The sequence below is a fragment of the Salvelinus namaycush genome, chromosome 31, assembly GCF_016432855.1.
Source record: "Salvelinus namaycush isolate Seneca chromosome 31, SaNama_1.0, whole genome shotgun sequence".
NCBI lineage: Eukaryota > Metazoa > Chordata > Actinopteri > Salmoniformes > Salmonidae > Salvelinus > Salvelinus namaycush.
The window spans coordinates 24,899,582-24,924,723 of NC_052337.1; the positions used below are offsets into that span (position 1 = coordinate 24,899,582).

At 42.0% G+C, this 25,142-nt stretch overlaps 1 protein-coding gene across 2 annotated transcripts in view; it reads left to right on the top strand.

Moving 5' to 3' along the window:
- The first annotated feature begins 1,024 nt into the window (after window positions 1-1,024).
- LOC120025718 (tight junction protein ZO-2-like) overlaps window positions 1,025-25,142 on the top strand; it is a 37,164-nt gene continuing 13,046 nt past the window's right edge. Inside the window, exons 1-8 of one of the 2 annotated variants that reach the window (XM_038970298.1) lie at window positions 1,025-1,268; window positions 10,543-10,681; window positions 18,841-18,894; window positions 23,184-23,308; window positions 23,428-23,530; window positions 23,698-24,406; window positions 24,550-24,653; window positions 24,829-24,982. In XM_038970298.1, coding sequence (XP_038826226.1) covers window positions 18,850-18,894; window positions 23,184-23,308; window positions 23,428-23,530; window positions 23,698-24,406; window positions 24,550-24,653; window positions 24,829-24,982 — 1,240 coding nt within the window. In that variant the 5' untranslated portion in view covers window positions 1,025-1,268; window positions 10,543-10,681; window positions 18,841-18,849. Of the gene's footprint in view, window positions 1,269-10,542; window positions 10,682-15,317; window positions 15,568-18,840; window positions 18,895-23,183; window positions 23,309-23,427; window positions 23,531-23,697; window positions 24,407-24,549; window positions 24,654-24,828; window positions 24,983-25,142 lie in introns of those variants that run through there. The other variant, XM_038970297.1, reaches the window with a different exon arrangement.

Consider the following 25,142-nt stretch of genomic DNA (forward strand, 5'->3'; position numbering starts at 1 on the left):
CTCTTAGCATCCTTGAATACACACCATTGTAGTACAGTATATTGAGATGTGTGATTTACAAAAGTCAGAATGACACCCTTAACAAGATGACAATTTAACAGGTAAAGAGGTATGCTTAGATAACATATGCAGAAAAATATTTTTGTACATAGAATTACAGTAGGCACAATGATTATGGCTCTAGATTGCAGGAAAAAGCTGTTTCATCCTTACATACTTTGTGCCCCCTCTAAAATAATGGGTGCATTACAACCATGCATGCATGATTTTCATATGCAAAAAAGCAAAAGTTGACATCTTGGGAACATAGCGTGCTGTATGCATTGTTTCAACTTACCTGTGCATTACTTGATTCTCTACAACCCAAGTCAATGACTCGAGTAACAAAATAATAGTACAAGTCCTAACACATCCAGCCCAGGATGTGATTCAATTGAAGCCCTTATAACAATTGTCATGCTCATTTAGCACACATAACTGTGTGCTATTTAAGCCATACATAGGCCTTCTGTCTGATAGACATTGGATATGCCACAGGGTCCTCCTCTTACATGACAAGTCAAACCAACTAGGCAGGTATTCAAATTGTAGCCTATTGATAAAAGGTAGGGGTTGGAGTGTGCTCATGGTTAAGTAAAGTTGGTTGTGGAGGATGTTTCCTTTTATGTTCCACTTCCCAGGTATGATTCATACAGTTTTAGTGTGGATTACTTTTAATTCAAAGGAGTGAGTAGTAGAGATGAGCGATTAGGCTTTCCCCCACCTCACAAATATTTATGAGCTGACATTCAGTTTCTGTACAATTCACTGGAGAGTGGACATCAAACGGAAAGTGGGCCATAAGTAAACATTTGTGGTGTGACTCATGCCCTTGGTCGAAACTAGGGTGTAATCATTACGCCAAACACAAAAACAAGCGTTTATATTGGTCATGTTCAGCAAACAGGGCGGGACCTACTTGAATCTGTCAAATAGAAATGCTAGTTGTCGTTGCAAAACAGAACGTTTTGCAACTGTTTGGTGTAAGGATTACACCCCTGAACTCATCCACCTACGCTCACGTGGTAGTTCACAGCAGCGTGTGCGACTCACCTTCAGTTTCAACGCCACGCCCATACCTGCAGAAACCAGGAAATATAAATATTTGATGGCAGACGAACTGCTTATTTTGTTACTTCAAAACTCACATTCTGTTGGTGGACTATCATATTCGGTATTTAATTGTGCATTTCCATAGCAAACTATCAAATATCCAGAACTTCCATTAGGTAAGTAAAACTTCGAAACTGACATGTCCTTTTCTAACCTAGCCTACTGTCTGCTTGCTTCTTTTGCCTTATTTTGGCATTGCCATTCTTTGCAGTAGCCTCTGTTGCGCTTATTCAGTAGCCTTCTCATGCGCTTAATTCATAAGAAAAACAAAGCTTCTGAAAATAGAGTACAGTTACTACTGACCAGGCTTGGGCGGCTTCAGAGTTTGTCCTTTGTAGCCCACAGGGAAGTGCTATTCTGTTACAATAACGTTACGATTTGTCATACATTCTGAGGCCTCAATGTTGTTGACCCCTCCCGCCCTAATAGTTGATGTATTTATCCACTCTGGCTTTTCTGTTTGGGCAACCAAAACCTATTTAATCTTTAAATCATGTATAACTTATGACCTTTTGGGGTTCACAACAAAGCTGTGAAACCTTTTTGTTGTTGTTGACATAGTCAAATAACTCAAGCATAGCTTGGTAACTTAAAAAACCCCATTAACTACAGGACATGAGGAACTTTGGTAAAAAATAATGCCACTGCTAAAGGTGGCGCTGTTTATAGGCAGTCTTGCTTAAACCCTCAATTTGAAACTTTGTATGTCGGTGTCTTTCCTCATGCGGAACAAATTTGCCAAATAATTTCCCCCAAAGGTCCGTTAGGAAAGATTTTCCTCCCTCTTGGAAAACGTTTGAAAAACTTCTCATTAGCCTAAATAACAACAAATTTGGTATTGATAAATCAAAAATCTGATTTCAGACATTACCATGATGAACCATGTTAAGTTTAGCATAGTTTCCTTGTTTTTTAAAGATATCAATCAACAATTCACTTTCTTGCCAATGTAACACTAATGCTTACATTTAAAAAATATATATATTTATATTTTCTGGTGGAGTACAAGTCAGATAAACTCCAAATTTGGTTTTTGGGCTCATCACAATAGTCCCTGAAGAGTTTCTGAAAATAAAGTTGATGCATTCAAAGATGGCAATGCTGTGCAATGATGCTCCCCATCCAACCTGACAGCTTGAGAGGATCTGCATAGAAGAAATGGGAGAAACTCCTCCAAATACAGGTGTGCCAAGCTTGTAGTGTCATACCCAAGAAGACTCTAGGCTGTAATTGCTGCCAAAGGTCCTTCAATAAAGTACTGAGTTAAGGGTCTGAATATTTATGTAAATGTGATATTTCAGTTTTTTATTTTGAATACATTTGCAAACATTTCTAAAAACCTGTTTTTGCTTTGTCCATTATGAGGTATTATGTGTAGATTTATGAAGGGAGACATGTCAAAGGAAAAATTATGACCCCCCTTAGAATCCCTAACTTACATTGCAAGTCCTGAAAAGTGTGAGGAACTAGGTCTTATACTGTGAGATAATTGTTTAGACACATTTTTGCAATTGATGCAGTTTGATTTGAGTATCAGAATGTGCTGGTGGAGTTCTGGTAAGGATGCTTTAGTGAAAAAAAGGGTTGGATCACATCCAACTACGTGAATAATTTTAATTGTCTGAGACAAATTATATCCCGTAACAAATTCTGTCTGCTCAGCTGGCCGTCCTCAGCATCGTTGCTAATTAGGCCAGGTTGGCCTATGTGAAAGCATTTTAGACCATGGTCTAAGCAAAAGTTATAAGCACAAGTATAGGCCCATGATTTCATTCTGGTACCATCATTCTGTTACCGGGTGTTGATCCACTTCACTTACTGTAGTTCAATAAACAAAATAGATTTTTTCAAACTCAAAGTGCCATTATAGCTGACGCCCCATTCTTTCTGCAGACATCTTTTAATCTTAATTCGGGGGTAATGTATTGTGTCATTTAGGAGTCACTTTTATTGTAAATAAGAATATATGTTTCTAAACACTTCTATATTGATGTGGATACTACCATGATTACGGTAATATCTTGAATGAATAATGATGAGTGGGAAAGTTCCAAGACATGCTAACCTTACTTTTTATTGGTAATGGTTAGAGGTTAGCATGTCTTTGGGTTATGATCTTTGACCCTTTGACTTTCTCATTCATCATTATTGACGAGTTAAGGATTATCCACAATCATGGTAGCATCCACATTAATGTAAAACATTTTAGAAACCTTCTGTTCTTATTTACATCTACAATAAATCGTATTTACAAAATTACACAATACATTATTTACCTTTAAATATCTATTGGGCACAAAATAATCAGAAATGCAGACCATTCCTCTTTACAAAACTGTTTCAGTTCCACAATATTCTTGGTATATCTGGTGTGAACCATCTCTTGAGGTCATGCCACAGCATCTCAAATCGGGATGAGGTCAGGACTCTGACTGGGACACTCCAGAAGGTGTATTTTCATCTGTTGAAGCCATTTTGTTTATTTACTTCTGTGTTTTGTGTTGTTGTCCTGTTGCATCACTTAACTTATGTTGCGCTTCAATTGGGGGACAAATAGCCTTACATTCTCCTGAAAAATGTCTTGATAAACTTGGGAATTCATTTTTCCGTTCATGATAGCAAGCTCTCCAGGCCGTGAGGCAGCAAAGCAGCCCCAAACCATGATGCTCCCTCCACCTTAATTTATAGTTGGGATGAGGTTTTGATGTTGTTGTGCTGTGCCTTTTTCTTCTCCACACATAGTGTTGTTGTGTGTTCCTTCCAAACAACACAACTGTAGTTTCATCTGTCCACAGGATATTTTGCCAGTAGCGCTGTGGGACATCCAGGTGTTCTTTTGCGAACTTCAGACATGCAGCAATGTTTTTTTTTGTGGACAGCAGGGGCTTCGTCCATGGTGTCCTCCCATGAACACCATTCTTGTTTAGTGTTTTACGTGTTGTAGACTCGTCAACAGAGATGTTATCATGTTCCAGAGATTTCTGTAAGTCTTTAGCTGACACTAGGATTCTTCTTAACCTCATTGAGCATTCTGTGCTGTGCTCTTGCAGTCATCTTTGCAGGACGGCCACTCCTAGGGAGAGTAGCAACAGTGCTGAACTTTCTCCATTTATAGACAATTTGTCTTACCGTGGACTGACGTTTTTAGAGATACTTTTGTAACCCTTTCCAACTTTATGCAAGGTCTTCTGAAATCTCTCTTGTTTGAGGCATGGTTCACATCAGCAATGCTTCTTGTGAATAGCAAACTCAAATTTAGTGTTTATTTTTATAGGGCAGGGCAGCTCTAAACCAACATCTACAATCTCGTCTCATTGATTAGACTCCAGGTTAGCTGACTCCTGACTCCAATTAGCTTTTGGAGAAGTCATTAGCCAAGGGGTTCACATACTTTTTCCAACCTACACTGTGAATGTTTAAATGATGTACTCAATATAGACAAGAAAAATGCAATTTGTTATTAGTTTAAGCACACTGTTTGTTTATTGTTGTGACTTAGATGAAGACCAGATCAAATTTGGTCAAATTCATGCAGAAATCCAGGTAATTCCAAAGGGTTCATATACTTTTTCTTTGCACTGTGTGTATATGTAGGTACACAGTACCAGTCAAAAGTTTGGCTACACCTACTTGAGAGAATACAAAGGGTGGCTACAGAATCTCAAGTATAAAATATATTTAGATTTCCTTAACACTTTTGGTTACTACATGATACCATATGTGTTATTTCATAGTTTTGATGTCTTCACTATTCTTTTACAATGTGTAAAATAAAAACCCTTGAATGAGTAGATGTGTCCAAACTTTTGACTGGTAATGTGTAGAAGACAGAAGTTTTAAGGGGGGAATGTCCACCAAAGCGGTTTCCAGAGAATTGAATGTTCAATTATCTCACATAATTTTTTGAGAATTTGGCAGAGCGTCCAAGACAACGTCTAACCACTCCAGCCCAGGACCTCCGCATCCGGCTTCTTCACCTGCGGGATCATCTGAGACCAGCTACCCGGACAGCTGATGAAACTGTGGGTTTGCACAACCGAAGAATTTCTGCACAAACTGTCAAAAACTGTCTTGGGAAGCTCACCTGCGTGCTCGTCGTCCTCACCAGGCTCTTGACCTGACTGCAGTTTTGGTGTCGGAACCGACTTCAGTAGGCAAATGCTCCCCTTCGATGGCCACTGGCACGCTGGAGAAGTGTGCTCTTCACAGATGAAACCGGGAAGATGGCAGACAGCGTGTATGGTGTCGTCTGGGTGAGCAGTTTGATGTCAACGTTGTGAACAAGAGTGCCCCATAGTGGAGGTGGGGTTATGGTATGGGCAGGCATAAGCTATGGACAAAGAAAACAATTGCATTTTATCAATGGCAATTTGAATGCACAGTGATACCATGACGAGATCCTGAGGCACATTGTCATGCCATTCATCTGCCGCCATCACCTCATGTTTCAGCATGATAATGCACGGCCCCATGTCACAAGGCTCTGTATACAATTCCTGGAAGCAGAAAATGTCCCAGTTCTTCCATGGGCTGCATACTCACCAGACATGTCACCCATTGAGCATGTTTGGAATGCTCTGGAACAACGTGTATGCCAGTGTGTTTCTGACAATATCCAGGAACTTTGCACAGACATTGAAGAGGAGTGAGACAACATTCCACAGACCACAATCAACAGCCTGATCAACTCTATGCGAAGGAGCTGCATCGCGCTGCATTAGGCAAATGGTGGTCACACCAGATACTGACTGGTTTTCTGATCCATGCCCCTACTTTATTTAAGGGACAGCATCTCTGACCAACAGGTCCATATCTGTATTCCCAGTCATGTGAAATCCATAGATTAGGGCTTGATGAATTTATTTCAGTTGACTGATTTCCTTCTATGAACCATACCTCAGTAAAATCTTTGACATTGTTGCATGCTGCGTCTTATATTTTTGTTCAGTGTATTTCCACACTGAGGTTGGAATAATATTGTAAAATGTATGATAATGCCCTTTTAATGGAAGAGATGTTTTAAAAGATCGCCTGAAGATTCAGACCATTTTGGTGGGATTTAATTTTGGCCTGCCTGCTAAATTTGTTAATCGTCCAATAAGAAAGATACAGTATTTCCAAACCTGCCAATAACAGCTAGTGTTCAGTTTTCCTCTCCCCACTCAGACCATTCCCAAACAGTCCTACCAAACAGTCAGTTCTTGCTTGAGAAATTGCTCTTTGCTAAGAAGCTATTTTTGAACATTTTAATTTAAATCAATCACAGTAAGGTACTTAATTGTTACCCAGAAATGATTTGATATTGAGATTTTAAAAAATACTAAAAAATAACCACACCCGCATTGGAGTAGGGTCCTATAAAATCTGCGTTGCGGCAAAAGAGGATGGAATCATGGAATCCAGATATTTAAACGGAATTCAACAGTATTAGAAAATGTATTGAACTTAGTAGGAAATCAAATGAATGTATTGAACTTATTTGTGAGTGACATGGCTCTCCGTCTGGCATACTGTATGCATTCCATAGGGACAATGCATAATCAAGTGAAAGCCGATCGAGAAAAATACAACAATAATACTGAAAGTGGTAATTGGTGAGAGACAGGGTCGCAATAAAACAGACTGCTTATGTAAAGCTATAAAGACAATCAAAACATGACAAAACAACTTGCAAACAGACTGGCTACCGATTTAGAAAACACCACCAGTAGTGGAAAAACTACCCAATTGTCATACTTGAGTAAAAGTATAGATATGTTAATAGAAAATGACTCAAGTGAAAGTCAGCTAGTAAAATACTACTTGAGTAAAATTATTTGGTTTTACATTTACTTTTGATACCTACGTATATTTAATTGCTCAAATATACATACAATTCCTTATATTAAGCAAAGCAGATGGCACCATTTTCTTGTTATGAAAATGTACGGATAGCCAGGGGCACACTCCAACACTCAGACATCATTTACAAACTAAGCATTTGTGTCTAGTGAGTCTGTCAGATCAGAGGCAGTAGGGACGACTCTTGATAAGAGTGTGAATTTGACTTTTCCTGTCCTGCTAAGCACTCAAAATGTAACGAGTACTTTTGGGAGTCAGGGAAAATGTATGGAGTAAAAAGTACAATATTTTCTTTAGGAATGTAGTAAAAGTAGTCAAAAATATAAATAGTAAACTACAGATAACCAAGCATCTTTTATCCTTTTCGCTTATCTGAGCATGTGGCACTCCCGCTTGTGGTAGGCATTCGGATGTGGGTATTTTATTATGTTCCCCATTAGCTGCTTCCAAGGCAGCCGCTTCTCTTCCTGGGGTCCAAACAGGTAGGCCTACCTGGCTTTTTTTATATTGAGGGTGGTTTGGGTACTTTGCTGGCTTCTGATGTTCATTCATCTCATTGTTATTTTTTGGAACAGGCAGAATAGACGCTGTGACTAAAACGTTAACTAGTTTAACTAAATGTCGCAACCCAAACACCCATCACCACAAGAGACTTTGCATCACAATGCTCTGGTCAAATTGCATCACTTTGCAGCTTAGGAGATGAGCTGTTTTGATTTGAGGGAAATGTTATTTGATGTAAAACATATTCTCATTCCCCTGTTGTGGTGTCACTGCTTTTCAGATGTCCATAAAGGATTTTCTTAAACCAGTTTAATGCTGAATTCAGTGATTACATCATGTAGAAGACATATTGTGATATTTGGGACAGCATGGTGGAGGGATGAGTGTGTGTGTAGTAATGTGCCATGACACGGGTCCAGCTGGTGAGATTTACAGTTAAAGACTGAACGAGGCCACAGGATTAATGCTTTTGTTCTGCTGACATCCACGCTCAGCAAGAGAGAAGTGAGACACTTGTGCGCATGTGCCACTGACTACATGGATTAATACTAGAAATGTATTTGATGAGATTACTATAAAGTTTTTGATTCTATGGGACCATGCCTTATTTATTAAGATATTGTTCTGGGAGGTAGTGAGGGTTTTAGATTATAATCCTAGTCATTAGTCAGCAGCACAGTGGAAGCATCCTACATGCTCTTTGTCCCTATGTCCCCTATGCCCTTTAGGCAGTGCCTGCTGCCTGGATGATGCACAATGCATAGCCATTAAAGTTATTCCATGCTGTAGTGTTTTTGTTACCTAACTGGGTATAAATAGTCTGTTATTTATGGGCTTGCTGCTGGTTTGGGGCCCTTAGAGTGCTAAGGGATTTCTGTGCCCTGCTCATTCGCAGTGAAATCTCCTGCTCTCATGGCCCAGCCATATAGAGAGCAGTAATCCAGACATGCAAACTGCTGGGATATAATTCCTATCCAGAGGTTTGTATTGGCTGGCAGTTCTCCAGCTGCATTTATTTATTTATTTATTTCCCCCCTCACGGGACATGGCTGCATGCTGTCAGTGGGTGACAGGGAATGTGAATGTTGAAGTGAATAAAGAAGTGAATAGTCTGCTAGATGGATAATATTTTGGGGGATGGGAGAGGGTATGGTGTGATGATGGAAAGTTGAGTGAGTGAGATGATGATGGGGGGCTATGGGTTTTAATGGGGACTAAACCTACATAGGGATTTTGGGAAAATGGGGCGGTGTACATACATGATCTGTCAGGGCTTCGTACCACAATTATCCCGGCGGCAGCAGCAGTGTTTTCATTAGTGTAATGTTTAGAGATCTCCAGAATTATGTAACAGTGACGCGCTGTCATCCCCTCTGGGCCTGCCCACCGCCAGTAGCATGACTGTTGTCCATTTCATTTCTCTGAGGGGAAAAAAACATCTGTCAGAGCCGGCGGTAGGGGACACAGGGCTCGTGATTGCGAACGTAGTAGCAAGTGGGCAGGGCTCAGTGGGTTCAGTGTAGTGTGTATGCCGGCAGTGAGCACAGTGGTGGCAGAGATGGTTAGAAGTCAGGGCTGCCTTTCAGAATATTGCGGAGGGAAGTGAGATGTTAGTGGAGCCGTTGTGAGTAGCATGGGGTGTATGTAATGCAGTTGTAAGTGGAGAAACGGCCGAGGGCTCAAATATGAAGTTTAAGAAGTTCATTACCATCATGCAGGCGGCCATGGGCATTGTCCCCCTCAACAAACGAGAGCTCCTACCACCTGGGAGGAAACTCTGGAGACCCCCAGGGTGAGTTAAACTGAGGTGTGCATATGAGCTTGTATGCATGAAATGAATGTTTGTCTACTGTCTGTATGTAGCTGTTGGTGTATTCAAGTACAAGCATCTACTGTACCTCTACAATATTTGAATCCTTTGCACAAGTATTCAAAATGTTGCCAATATCGCTAGGCGAATCACAAACATGATTTGGAATGTATGTTTCTGCTTTGCTCACCAGATGGTACTAGCCTACATGCTACAGTATGAGCATGTGTGTTGCCATTAGTTACTGCTCAGGTCATGGATGCTGCATTTTGATTGTGACTCTGCTATTGGAGCACAGCAGATGAATGAATGTAGCAGAGATCCTTCCTGTGAGTAGCATGGCTCTCCTTAGCTGGACCAATCCAGCACACAGTCACTCACTGGATCCATTATCAGATCCACTATGGAACCATTCTTTAGTCCATGGCTGCTACTGTATTTATTGTTGCAAATAAAATGTGCAGTGTATTGCCACTCAAGCGGTTACTAAGTTGTCAAGGAAGGTTTTTTTGTTTGCGTGTGTATATTTATGTGACCCCCCCCCTCACTCACTGAGGTTGATGTTGTGGATCAATTATTCATTATACACAACATTGCTCTTAGTAATTCTCCCAAGGTACAGGAATTCCATTTTGGACATGAATGTGTTCTCAGTTTGGAAATGTCCTAATTGTGTGGGTCTCATGCTGACAGAAGCTTGTCTATCGCTTCCCTGATCAACTATAACACGGCTAGGGCAGGGGATTGGGGAGTTCGTTGGAAAGGAAAAGTCAAACAACACAAGCTGATCATTTGGTCAAAGATCACAGCAAGGTCAATCACTTTATTTATTACTATTCTGACATGAGGTCAAATGGCTGCAGAGCAAATGTTTGGCTCAAGCGCAAACAGATTACAGCTGCATTGAGGCCTTAAGTTTGTGTGTGCGCATGGCTGTGCATCAGACTGTGCCTTTGCATGTGTGAGTGTTTGTTTGTCTGGTTGTGACCAGGGCAAGGCTTTGTTTTGTTATGGATTGGTATTTGAACCAATACCTTTCACTGTGTTAATGTTTCACTTCAATGGCCCGTCAGCGTTTTAATTCTCTAATGTGGAATGAAATTCTTTTCATACAGTTTCTACTCTTTTCAGTTGAGATTTTACATAGGTTACCAATAACAATCCTTTATACAAAGTTTAACTCTATTCCTAATGTTGAGTAATGGTTATTTAAACCCTGCTGTCTCTCCCAACAGGGACACACCCAGTACTGACCAGTCCAACACTGACCTGTTCAGGTCCAGCTGCTCCTGGGATAGGTTCTACTGGACCAAGGAAGCCCAGTACCTGTGTCTCCGTCGACTCTCTGCACCCAGCTACTCTGCTATTCTGAGGGTACCTCATCCTTTCTGCCTACTTTGTATTCTTTACCCATCCTATTTTCTGCCCTAACACTGTGAGCGTGTGTGGTTGGACATATTATTTATGGTGCCATGTGATCTAGTCTTTAAACAGGAAATCCAGAATGGTTTTGCCTATGTTTTAAGTCAGTTGGAAAAGCTCTGATGGATATCTATTGCCTTAGATCTTCCTTCAGTTATTCACATTCCCCATTCACAAAGTGTATGTATCCAAGGCCTTTGTCCCATTGCCCTATTTAGAAGTTTCTGGTTCTCTCCCCTCCCCCAATGCAAATTTAACCAGGAAGACAGGACTCATCCCCATAGATGCGGTTCAAAGAGAACTCCGAGTGAGAAATTCAGGCCAACCATCACAACACGTATTGTTGTGCTACACTGAACAAAAATATAAACGCAACATGTAAAGTGTTGGTCCCATGTTTCATGAGCTGAAATATACGTCCCAGAGATTTTCCATGCACACAAAAAGCTTATTTCTCTCATTGTGTGCCTAAATTTGTTTACATCCCTGTTAGTGAGCATTTTCTCCTTTGCCAATATAATCCATCCACCTGACAGGTGTGACATATCAAGAAGCTGATTAAACAGCATGATCATTACACAGGTGCACAAACTGGGGAGCCAGGCCCAGCCAATCAGAATGAGTTTTTTTCCCCCACAAAAGGGCTTTATTATAGACAGAAACACTCCTCAGCATCCCTCCCACCTCTCATCAGACAATCCTGCAGGTGAAGAAGCTGGATGTGGAGGTTCTGGGCTGGCGTGGTTACACGTGGTCTGTGGTTGTTAAGCCGGTTGGATGTACTGCCAAATTCTCTAAAATAGAAGTTGGAGGCAGCTTATGGTAGAGAAATTAACAAAATTCTGTTTAATCAGCTTCTTGATATATGCCACACCTGTCGGGTGGATGGATTATCTTGGCAAAGGAGAAAAGCTTACTTCTTGGTAAAATACTCCTTACACAGCCTGGAGGTGTGTTGGGTCATTATCCTGTTGAAAAACAAATGATAGACCCACTAAGCCCAAACAAGATCGTATGGCGTATTGCTGCAGAATGCTGTGGTAGCCGTGCTGGTTAAGTGTGCCTTGAATTCTAACTAAATCAGTGTCACCAGGAAAGCACCCCCACACCATAACACCTTCTCCATGGTTCACCCACACCGCGTCTCACAAAGACACGGCGGTTGGAACCAAAAATCTCAAATTTGGACTCCAGACCAAAGGACAAATTTCCACCGGTCTAATGTCCATTGCTTGTGTTTCTAGGCCCAAGCAAGTCTCTTCTTATTGCTGTCTTTTTTTAGTAGTGTTTTCTTTACAGCAATTCGACCATGAATACCTGATGTGTCTGTTACTTGTACTCTGTGACGCATTTATTTGGCCTGCAATTTCTGAGGCTGGTAACTCTAATGAACTAATGTAACTCCTGGGTTTTCCTTTCCTGTGGCGGTCCCCATAGCGCCTGATGATTTTTGCGACTGCACTTGAAGACATTTTCAAAGTTCTTAATTTTCCGGATTGACTGACCTTCATGTTTTTAAACTAATGATGGACTGTTATTTCTCTTTGCTTATTTGAGCTGTTCTTTCCATAATATGGACTTCTATTCTATTTTACCAAATAGAACTATCTTCTGTAATTGATCCCTACACAACTGATTGGCTCAAACGCATGAAGGAAAGAAATTCCACAAATTAACTATTAACGATGCACACCTGTAAATTGAAATGCTTTCCAGGTGACTACCTCATGAAGCTGGTTTAGAGAATGCCAAGAGTGTGCAAAGCTGTCATCAAGGCAAAGGGTGGCTACTTTGAAGAATCTCAAATATAAAATATATTTTGATTTGTTTAGCACTTTTTTGGTTACTACATGATTCCATATGTGTTATTTCATAGTTTTTATGTCTTCACTGTTATTCTACAATGTAGAAAATAGCAAAAATAAAGAGAAACCCTGGAATGATTAGGTGTTCCAAAACTTTTGACCGGTTGTGTGTGTGTGTGTGTGTGCCTGCGTGTGCGCGCTATGCAGAAATCTCTCCGCCATTTCCTGGTTGCTAAAATTTGAATAGTTCACCTAATTTCAGATTGTGACAAACAAGCAGCAAGTATAGTGTAGAGCAGCCAAACTCAACTGGCGGTCCGAGTCCTGACCCAGAGAACAGTCAATCCGGATGGGACAACATATTGCATTTTGTTATATTAAAGTCAATACATTATTTTTTGACAGCATTATAAAATCTACCGGGCGCAGCGGCCTCTTCAACTCAGCAACCTCTCACTCTCGCTGTGTTGCCAGCTATTGGCTGTCCTAAAAGTCGCTAGAGGTCGCTAAATGACGCCATCACCTAATTTGCATAATTGGCCATGTGCATGTATTTGTGATGGACGCTGTAGGAGAGAGGAATAATGTTGTGGGAGAGACAAAATGTGAGTAAAAAACACCCTAAATATGTTTAGAACTACAAATGAACTTTCTTCTGTCATTCTTGTTTTTTTTTAATGTCACAATTCCAACCCTCCTCCTTTATCCGGGCTTGGGACCGGCAAAAGTGACCCAAAAGAGGCACTCTGCAGAGTTACTTCGTTTTTAATTTTTTTTTTTTAAAATTGTTTCGTTTTCTTAATTTGGTTTGGTTTTTAACCTTATGGTCCACTTAGGAGCCTACAACAAGTCACAGTAAAACATGAACATTTTTAACCATAACATAAAAAATAAAAAAATTGTATACAATCTAAATGGACCAAAAAGAGACAATAGAAAAAACTGTCAATGGCAATGTGAGAAAATTATGGTAACTAGTCTGGCCCTAATTCAGGTAAAAAATAAAATAAAAATTATGTAAGCCACGGCGGGATCTTCCCGCATGCGCGATTCATTTGCAGTCTGGATGAGGAGGGGTGAACATCTCCTGCTCTGACTGCAGCTGGGAGGGACTGGGCCGCCGAGTGAGTGCTTTGGGACGGGGGTGGGGCCCACGGCAGCACCCGCTGCTCATTGAGAAGAGTAAGAACGATATGTGCTTTCACGTCAGAGTCTCCAATAACACCAAAAAAAGTCGCTAGATTTGTCGCTAGTCACTTTTTTGAAAATCTGTCGCTAGAGTGGTCTGAATAGTTGCTAAATATAGAGACAAAGTCGCTAAGTTGGCAACTGCTCTCTATCGAAGCAACGCCCACCTCTACTAGTGCCTACTAATCCAACAGCGTGGTTATGTGCAAATACAAGAGGCCACGTCTTACACAATCACATTAATTCAAATATCCTTTGTGGAACCTTGGGACAAGCAGGCAGAAAGAAGCAGATTTGACCGCAGTTCAACTGTAAATATGACAGAAGGAGCTTTGTTTACCAGTATCTTTGTTTAATATGGCTTGTTAAATAAAAAATAAAGTTAAACCATATTCAAAGACGAGTGGACGGAACAGTATTCATTCATTCTCCCTGCAACTAGCACAAAACCAATGTGTCCGTAGCTCTTGTGAAAAGTGTCAATGTTAAGTGCCATTATCACACCAGGCATAGTAAATTCGATCAGATGTATCCCCTGAACACGGAGGTGAGAAAAAACAAGATTAATTTACTCAAATCCCACACAAGTCCTTGTCAATTCCCTGACAGCCCAACAACGTGCAATGGAGTGTTCACTGAGGATAGCTTGGGTTTTGGGAGAAAACAACTTTTTCAGATGCTGAGATGGTAAAATAATGCATATGTGAAGTTGCTGACACCTTGCTTGAAGGTAAACTAAAAGATGAGCTCATGGAAAAGATCTAACTGATCCCAATGTCAGATTCCACAGCAATGAGGAGAACTGAAATTTTGGCTGAAGATTTACCTTAATAGCTTGAGGCCATTCAGAGTTAAATGCATGGTGCATTCTGAATGGCCTCATGTAGTGGGATCTGTTTGATCTTTTCCATGAGCTCATCTTTTAGTTTACCTTCAAGCAAAGGTTTTTGCATAGACAATTATGCAACCACTTTTGTTCTTCAGCATGTGTACATTCTAAATTAGTTGTAATTCAAATTCTTAGTCTCATTTAATCTACAGACCTGTTTGTTACTATGCTGTACCACACTGCCAATAAAGGACGATATCCATCAGGACCTTTGCCACCAAGGAAATTTGTCACTAGACCTTCTGAAATAGTAGTTGAGTACCCCTGGTGTAAAGCATCATTGTACCATCGAAACCATTGTGAAATTACTTTTCCATAACCACAAATATTGTATTTTCAGCTGTTTGAAGCTTGTGTACAAAACTGATAGTAAAAAAACTAAACTTAAGCATGCGCACATAGAAGAGAGATGCCACTTCTTAGACTTGCTTTCTATAATGACAGATCTATACCTCATATTTCTATGTGAATGTGGTTGCTTTCAGTAATTTGGAAGGATCCATTTTGCCAGAAAATTGACAGCATTCCAAGCAAAAATGAATGCGTGTTTTACTTTTTTGGGGTACAAGTAAAATACACATTTGAGCATTGCTATCAGTTATTTGATTCTTTGTTGTAGCAATGGACTGCAATTGCTCTACGTATTTGTCGAGATGAAAATATCGAGACCACTTAGGTTACCCCATCTTGAATTGGTACATCCTAATACGGTCTTCCCTTTCGGCGCTCTCTGATTCACTCAATTTGCTGGGTTGTTTTACTGATAATTTCAAAAACATGGGAAAATATTTTGGATATTATATTGGATAGGCTACATGTTACTTTTAACAATAGTCGTTGCCGAATTTCCTTTGTTTTAATCACAAGAAAAGTGGTCTCTGGTTTGAAAGTGCATGATGCCCGTAAATGGAGGGAGACTCTTCAGTCTTAGCAGATATGAGACACATTATTTCAAAGTAAGTAAAACCAACGATTCTAAGGTCCATTATAAATGATTCCTTATTGTTTAATCATACTGTTGCAATGTTCATTTCGCTGACACACACTAGAGCACAAATGTTTTACAAAGTTTCAAGTCTGTCACGGGACCCTTACTGGAATGTTTCCACCTGCTGCTGCTAACGTTACATAGTATCACGAAGGAATGAGTTCACTCGTAGCAACCATCAAAAGGCTGTGCCTGTCAACTTTTGCAAGCCACGTTGTGATATTCCGTATGAAGTGAAGATATTACTTAATATGGTGTTTGAAGTCATTGCACAATGGGCAGTCAAATGTATAATTCAGTAAAAATTCATTCACGATTGCGTCTGAACAAGGGTGGCAATATTTGGGAGTCATCCCCCCAAAAAAATCCTACTAGTGTTTTTAATGGATTGCTGTTGGTAGAAGTTACCTACCCTGAGGTGATATACAGTGTAGTTATGATCCTTTTTTAACGTTCCAGTGTATTTAATAGACAGTGCGTAGTCACTCCATGTAATGTGGCTGTACTGCAAGTAGAGGGCGTACTACAACAAAACAATCTAGAGTGGATTAGACTGATGGCTAGGATGGCTACCCTAAAGATAAAACCACACTACTTCTCTGCCATAATGGGAACTATAGAGTTTCATTGCCGGAGTTCTAGCTGTCATGTGTGTAGATTCGTTTTTTTAGTGTGGTTGGTTGCCTTGCTTGTGCTGTCTTTGCAGTTGTGTGTCTGTGTGTTTATGATTGAGAGCGCTGCATGCACTTTTGTTTTTGTCTGAGTGAGATTAAAGGATCTATTCTTCTAAGCCACATCCCATGAGGGTAGCTCAGTGTTATTTCAGCCATTTCAATGTAGAAATGCTCATTCTCAATCTCATCAGAGAAACTGTGTGTTCTCGTGTAAAACTCTCAGGAAGCCAAGACTCAGCCAGCTGACCTGCCAGTGAACTAAATGACATCACACAGCAGAAAAAGGCAATTTGACTCACTGTGCCACTGGGCTTGCCTGTACCCTGTTCTCATCACTGTTCAGGAGAGACAGACGTACAGTAGGAGCAAGCAGACTATACGCACTTGGTTCTCTCTGTGCCTCCATACTCAATACCACTGTCCTACCACTAGGATGTAGCACCACTCTCACCGCCAGCTGGTCAGGTGAATGAAGGGAAGGATTTGTTAGGAGTGGTTTTAAGATGCTGTACTGTGGGAGATGGAATACGTGTGTGGTAAATGTTGGTATTGTAGGTGAGCTCCTGTCCTGTAAAATGTTCCCTCGCTGATCCACAAGCTGGATACTTTTTCCATAATGCTGGCTACTTCAGATATTCGGGAAAGCACTGTTGCACTGCCCAACATTCCATCTCTCTGCCTGGAGGTATACACACTACAGACCCCCAGACTCCCACGCTCTGGTCTGCTATCTAGTATCCACGCCGATTCCAATTTTCTTGTCTCTCCCTTTTTTTTTTATCATGGTGGATTTTGCAATATCCTCCATGTGTGGCTATATCCTCATTCCTCACACTTAATCACAAGTGATTTACAATGTAGTTCTACTAGTCTGTAGAACACCTGTGTGTCAATATATGCTCATTCTATATTGAGTCATAGCAATAGTCCAGGGGTTTATTCACTAGGAACCAAACAGTGGACTAGCCTGTACTTTCCCAATAAGAAATGTTAATTTTCGCAGCAAAAGGTTTGCTAGTGTGCACTAATGAATACACCCCAGTCCTCCCTGACCACTCCTTATCTGTCCTGTGAGTCCAAACTTCTAAAAGTGGATTATGATCTGTCCCATCCTCTGTCAGCCAGAGTGATGCCCCCATTTCTAAAAGCCTGGGCTGGAGATGTAAGCAGCACAGGGATTCGGCTCCACTTAAGTAAGGAAAATAAAGTACTTCTTAAAACCTGCGCTCTCAGATTGGCTGTGTGCCCCCGTGTGTTTTTTAAAGTATGTAGTTAAAGCGTTTGATTTTTGGTATGTGTGAGTATTTGGGTTAAATCCTTACACACACAATTGCATACTCATTTGTATGTGTTTGTGTGCGATTAGGTTGGTGCGTTATTTTGTGTGTGTATTTTAATCATCAGCATGGTCGTGTGCGATTGTGTAAACACACAGTCTGTGGATGGTGGGATTTGCGCAGAATGTAGGCCAGCAGAATCCAGCTTACGTCAAAGCTAGGCAGGCAGACCAAAGCAGGGTGTTGCGGTTACTGCTGGTGCTGCTGTGGAAATGGAGGAGGTAGAATCGTAGCAGCCAGAGCAGCGCATCAGTGGAGCAGAGCATCAGTGGAGCAGAGGAGGAACCATGAAGACTGTCCTTCACCTGCACAGGAAATGGATCCACACCTACAAGGCCACCCCCATCCTCAAGTGGCTTGTGAGTGACTCCAGCTTGGCTCTAGATAGTTAGACAGGTGGTCTTTGGGTGGAAAGGTAAGCAGGTAGACAGGCAGTTGTGACAAGTTTTTCATGATGGGTGTAGTAGTTTCAGTGAGTGAAGTTGGTAAAAATGTGTGTCAGTGATTATTTTGGTAGAGTTTTCTGTTTTCAACTGGTGGTATGGGTTCTGTGTTGTAAGGCTGAGGGTGTGTGGAATCAGTAGTCCATGTGTGACGCTGGTTAGTAGACTGACAACTCACACTAAATTCTTCCGCTGCTTTGTCGTTCGCTACATATTTTAGTCAGAGACTGCCATCATTGAAGTTGTTTGTGGCACGGGGGGCCTTGTACAAAAGTAATCCGTGATAGGATCGTCTCTAACCAAGTATCAAAGCCAATGACACATTTTCAAACTGCCACTTTACCCACGTGTGTTCTGGCTCTGGCCCAACCCCTCGGTTTCTGGACCAATCGGACGGCCCCTAATGTGTTCACATTCTGTGACGGGTCTGGGAGGTACTCCGATCTAGACTCATTATGGAGAAGGAACTCTTCTATGGGCGTGGCGTAGCGTTTGGCGGGAGCAAGGAGCCTGGTTAGCCAGGGAAAGTGATTAGTTGGTGTTGGTGTGTACTGTACTATGTGCTCAGAGAGCATGTGTTGGAAACATAAGTTTGTTTGTGCCAGGTATAGTACTGTTATCTTTTGTGTTGTTGGCTATATGAGATTTGGAGTATGGTGTTTTGATGTATTCTATTGGCATGGTCATTCAAGATTAATCTGACTCCGTATGTCTTGTTGAAATGAGAAACAAATGGTTAATATATCCTGTTCTTACCCTTATTGTGGAATGTGCCCTTCTCCCATAGAGCCCAGTCATGGAGGAAACTATGTGGGAGCAGTATACTGTGACACTGCAGAGGGTGAGTCTAGCTTTGCAATACACACACCACACTGGATTACTACACAATACAATATATTGCTTGCCATTACTGCAACCATAACACCCTTTACTCCAACCATATCACATTTCAGTGCATAACATTACTCTTCTTGTAGGGTTATAACCAAACCAGATATGAATTATAATTGCCATCTACAGCTACACCACCAGATTACAATGCAATATACTGTGGATCCTTTTAAGCTCTGTTTCTTTCAGAACATGTGCTATACTATCAACCCCAGGGGTAAGTACAGTGCCGTCGAGGGTACGCCAAATAAAAATGTGATCCACATAAAAATAAATTGTCACATTTTGAAACAGTCCATTTTATATTTTCCAACGGGGCTATACATTTGGGTGAGGTTTTTTTCTCGCCTGAGTAGCCTCGTTTCACTGCCCAAAATTAAACCATCTAGTGTTCAGCAAAATCACAACACAATGTCAAATACAGGTAGCCTAGTCAAATAATTAACATCCAATCATATTAACCGTTAAATGCTGACCACACCTCTCGAGTCGCGTGCGCAAGCGTTGCAAAATAAATGTAAACATGCATGTTATTCAATTATTGCACCTACACTGCTTGCGCGCCAACAAGCGTCTGCGTTGCCAAGCGCTAATATAGAAGTCAGTTCTATTTGTAACCCTGAACGTGGTGCAAGTCCTGCCTCTCCCATCTCATTGGTTTATAGAAGCAGATACCCACGTGCCAACTCCTCGTTGGTTATACACACGTGGGGGATTGAAAGATGAACGGAGTTCGGTCGGTCGTCGTGATAACTATGAAAGTTCAATGCCAATCGCCATAGAAAGTCCAAAGAAGAAAAAGCTGGAAGGAGGAGAGAACTAGAAACGATTCGGTTGACTGTTTTATGTGTGGAATAATTGTCGGAGTAGAGGACCTTGTGCATTTCAGGTAAAATAACAACACAATGTTTATATCCCAGGACAAATTTGCTAGAAACAGCAAGCTAGCTTAATAGGATAAATTAGCTAGCAACTGTAAGCTAGCTAGCTAAATTGCCGTAAATATTTAATACTTTTTGACCTGTCCCCAAATTAATATAATTGGTTGTGTTTTGAAATTTCAACCTGCATGTCGTGATCGTGTTTGGTGTGGGGGGACAAAATCAATTGGCACACGCGCCGCTGGTTTAGGTACGGTGTTACTCTCTCGCGAAAATTCCACTAATGGTCCGTATGTAGCCAAAAGTAGCTGCTGCTCATTCCGTTTGCTCGAAAATGGATAAAAGGTTCAAAGTAAGGCCCGCGTCCATAGACGCATACATACCAGCTCTACTGGTAATACTGCTACTACCAGCAGTACTACACCTGCATCTGTCGACGACACAAGTTGTTCTGCTTCCACGAGCACATCCAATGCTAGCATCAGTAATTCTACATTTGTTGTTAGCCCAGCTAGCATGGACACTGACAGTTGTGAATCTGATGCAGCTGAAGAGCTACTGCCCCCTTACCCGGGGAAAGCACCGAACAACAGACATTGGACCATCAAAGAGGCGCAAATATGATGAACTACATTGATTTGGGGTTCACTTATATTGGGAGTAGTGCCTTTCCTCAGCCACAGTGTGTTATATGTGCAAAAGTACTATCTCACAACTCGATGAAACCTTCACTCTTGCACAGACATTTTAGAAACAAAACATGCCAATTTGAAAAATAAGCCGCAGGAGTTTTTTGAGAGGGAATTAAGACTTTCGAGTAGTAAGACCTATAAAAGCAACAGATACCATTAATAAGAAGAGGCTAAAAGCATCTTATATGGTGAGCTACCGAGTGGCTAGGACAGGCAAGCCCCATACGTTGTGCAGGACTTAATTCTTCCTGCTGCTGCAGATATAGCTGGTACAATGCTGGGGGAAAAGGCCAAAAAAACTATACAGACAATGTCTTCATCAAACAACAGTTTCACGACGCATCAGTGACATGGCAGGAGATGTTTTGAAACAATTACTGCTTTGCATACAAGCCAGTGAATTCTATGCATTTACAGCTGGATGAGTCAACAGATGTGGCGGGCCTGGCACAGCTCCTGGTATATGTCCGTTACATTTATGGGGGGTCAACTAAGGAAGACATCCTCTTCTGCAAACCACTGGAAACCAGGACAGCATGAGAGGATATTTTTAAAGTACTGGACAGCTTTGTGACATCAAATGGACTTTGGTGGTCAAGATGTTTTGGTATCTGTACTGATGGCACAAAAGCCATGCCTGGGAAACATAGTGGAGTGGTAACGGGCGTGCAAGCAGTTGCTCCTGACGCCACTTGGGTACACTGCAGCATCCACCGAGAGGCTCTTGCTGCCAAGGGAATGCCAGACAGCTTGAAAGATGTTTTGGACAATCCAGTGAAAATGGTTAACTTTGTTAAAGCAAGGCCCCTGAACTCTCGTGTATTTTCTGCACTATGCAATGATATGGGCAGCGACCATGTAACGCTTTTACAACATACATAAGTGCACTGGTTATCAAGGGGCAAAGTATTGATACGTTTTTTGAATTGCGAGACTAGCTTAAAGTTATTTACTGATCATCATTTTCACTTGCCTGACCACTTGCTTGATGAGTTTCTCACACGACTGGCCTATCTGGGTGACGTTTTTTTCTCACCTGAATGATCTGAGTCTAGGATTACAGGGACTCTCCGCAACTATATTCAATGTGCGGGACAAAATTGAGGCTGTGATTAAGAAGTTGGAGTTGGAGTTCTCTGTTTGCAAAAACAAGGACAACACACAGGTCTTTCAATCATTGTATGTTTTTTTTTTTGTGTGCAAATGAACTCAAGCTTACGGACAATGTCAAATGTGATATAGCAAAGCACCTGAGTGAATTGGGTGCGCAATTATGCAGGTACTTTCCTGAAACGGATGACCCAAACAACTGGATTCATTATCCCTTTCATGCACTGCCTCCAGTCCACTTACCGATATCTGAACAAGAGCCTTATTGAAATTGCAACAAGCGGTTCTGTAAAAATGTAATTTAATCAGAAGCCACTGCCAAATTTCTGGATTAGGCTACGCTCAGAGTATCCTTCCTTGGCAAAAAAATGCGCTGTTAAGACACTGATACCCTTTGCAACCACGTACCTATGTGAGAGTGGATTCTCGGCCCTCACTAGCATGAAAATTAAATACAGGCACAGACTGTGTGGATAATTATTTAAGACTGAGACTCTCTGCAATACAACCCAACATTGCAGAGTTATGTGCATCCTTTCAAGCACATCCTTCTCATTAACCTGTGGTGAGTTATTCACAATTTTGATGAACAAATAAGGTTTTATATGTAAGATGGTTAAATAAAGAGCAAAACTATTAATTATTATTATTTGTACCCTTGTCCTATAAGATTTCTTTGTCACTGTCACAACCCGGCTCGTGGGAAAACTCACACTCATTCTTATGTTTAATAAATGTAGTGTATGTGGCAGGCTTACAATGATGTCAACAAAAAAACATTTGAGAGTGGGCTGACCCTGGTGCTAGAGGGGATGCGCAGCTGGAGGTTGAATGATTGAAGGGGTACGGGACTATAATAAGTTTGGGAACCACTGATCTAGAACATGTTCATCCATCTACAGCACACATTCCATGCATGCAGCACATCTGCCCAGCACTGTTATAATCGTGTGGAGCTCACACTCATTGTCTCATAGCCTCACTCTATGCTCTGGCTATGAAGTTGTCTTTAACAAATAGATTTTGTTGACCACCACATCACTGACCCTTCCACATCCAGCTGTCATATGCGCTCTCTAGACTATCTCTCTTTCTTCATCCGTCCTTCTACATCTCCTTAGTCCCAGTTTCTTTCACGTTCCAATTTACCCTTCCTCTTGTCCTCTTTCTTTAGCTTACCACATCACTCGCTCTCTAACAATCCATTGCCTCCATTGTCCCTGTCTCTCTCTGGTACTGAAAGACATTGGAGTGGAGCAATTATTATTATTTTTTTAATTGTACAGATGGGGGTGTGGGGGGGAGTCTTAGAGGACCATCAAATCTTTGCTCCAATCTCATCTGGGCAGCGCAGGGGCAGGTACACCACTCAGACAACAAGGACCAGGACAGAAGGGTACACACACACAAAGTAAACTTAGACGTACTTAAAATAATTAGATATATTCACTCAGACACTAACCTGAACAGACTAGTACACAGGCGCTTGCATGCACAAAAATCTAATCAAAACACCCATACAAACACATCTCTAATACATGTCCTCTCCACTGCAGGACCCCAAGATGGGTTTTGGTATTGCAGTGTCCGGGGGGCGGGACAACCCCAACGAGGAAAGCGGGGAGATGTCCATAGTAGTGTCTGACGTGCTTCAGGGAGGGCCCGCCGATGGCCTGCTATTGTACGTACCTCCTGTCAATCAATCATAATGATGCATCATGTGTTCTGTCATTTTGAATCTACAGTTTGAATATCTCACAGTGGATTTGTTTTCCCTCATATGTTAATTGTGTTTTGTAGTGCGAATGACCGGGTGGTGCAGGTGAACGCTACTCCCATGGATGGTGTGCCACACTCCTTCGCTGTACAGACCCTCAGAAAGTGTGGAAAAGTAGCCAAAATTGTGAGTATAATATTTGACATCTGTTTTATTATGGTGGCAAAAGATGAAGATGCTTGCTATTTTACATTTAGGACTCAAGTATAGGAGTTTGGGATCTGAGGGTTGGATAAGTGTCAATGATTCCTAACTGTTCAGTCAGTGCCTGATGTGGTCTTTGGTTTTGACAGACGGTTAAGAGGCCCAGGAAGGTTCCGGTCAACCTGCTGAAACATGGCCCTTCCCCTGACGACCGTGTCTTCAGCAACAATGATTATGACCAGGACCGCCACAGTGTGTACAGTGGACGCAGCGGTCATCAAGATCGCGACCACAGCCAGGAGAGGGGAGGTTACACAGACGCTGGCTACCAGGGACAGGGCTTTGACCGGGATTACGGTCGAGATGACCGGGGCAGGAGTATGGAGAGGGACCTTGATCCAGAGAGGCAGTACAGACGAGACGGCAGCAAAGGTCGGACTCTGGACCGCGAACGTAGCCCTGACCGCCGCTACAAAAGTGACCGCACTCTTGACCGTGACCGCAGCCCCAATCTGCGTTACCGTAGTGATCTCACTCTTGACCGCGACCCCAGCCCTGACAGGCGTTTCCGTAGCGAACGCACTCTGGACCGCACTAACAGCCCTGACTTGCGATACAGAGCTGGTCACAGTCCTGCCCGCAGTCACGGTCGCGACCGCAGCTTTGAGCGGAACCGCAAACGTGTTCCTAGTGACCACGACCAGAGGAAGGAGCAGATGAAGAGTGGGAGCAGGGAACGTCTGGACCGTTCACCCTCCCCCACCTCCATGCCAATCCCCATGTCCCGCCCTCCTCGGGAGCCGGAGCCCCTGGAGAAACCCGTTAGTGTGCTGCTACTAAAAAACAGGCCCAACGAAGGTCAGAATAGGGCTATACGAAACATTACATTATTTTGATCTCTTGCTCCTCCATTTCTGTTGACTCTACCTACCCTCTCCCCCAAGACTGCCTGTGTTTAAATGTTTACTTTGTTTTTATGTTGACGTGTGTTTGTGTTGTAGAGTATGGTCTGCATCTGGGTAGTCAGCTGTTCATTAAGGAGATGACCAGCACAGGTCTGGCATGCAGGGATGGCAACCTCCAGGAGGGAGACATCATACTGAAGGTAGGAAGGGCCTCACACACAGACACACCACTGTTTCATCTCTGCCCTGGGGGAAGTATTGTTTCAGTGCTGCCTCTTCAAAAATGATGTGTAGAGTTGGCCAAAAGCATGACAGCACTATCTTAGACAGGTGGCTACAGATGTGAATGTGCTTTGACATCTCACCCTGTGTCAGATCAATGGTACGGTGACAGAGAACCTGTCTCTGAGTGATGCAGGGAAGCTGATCGAGAAGTCTCGTGGGAAGCTGCAGCTGGTGGTGCAGAGAGACAGAAGACAGGTCCTCATCAGAATTCCTCCCCTGGCAGACAGTGACTCTGAGCTCGATGGTGAGAGACCCTCCACTCTGTCTCTGTGGCAGCAGCTCCTTTCCTTTTTGAGGGAAAAAACTTTTTATGTGTACAGATTCAGAACTGTCCCAGTGCTTTTTTCTTTCATTGACCTTCTGTATAATCTGGTGATTTGAACATGTACGCTTTCTGCTGTCTA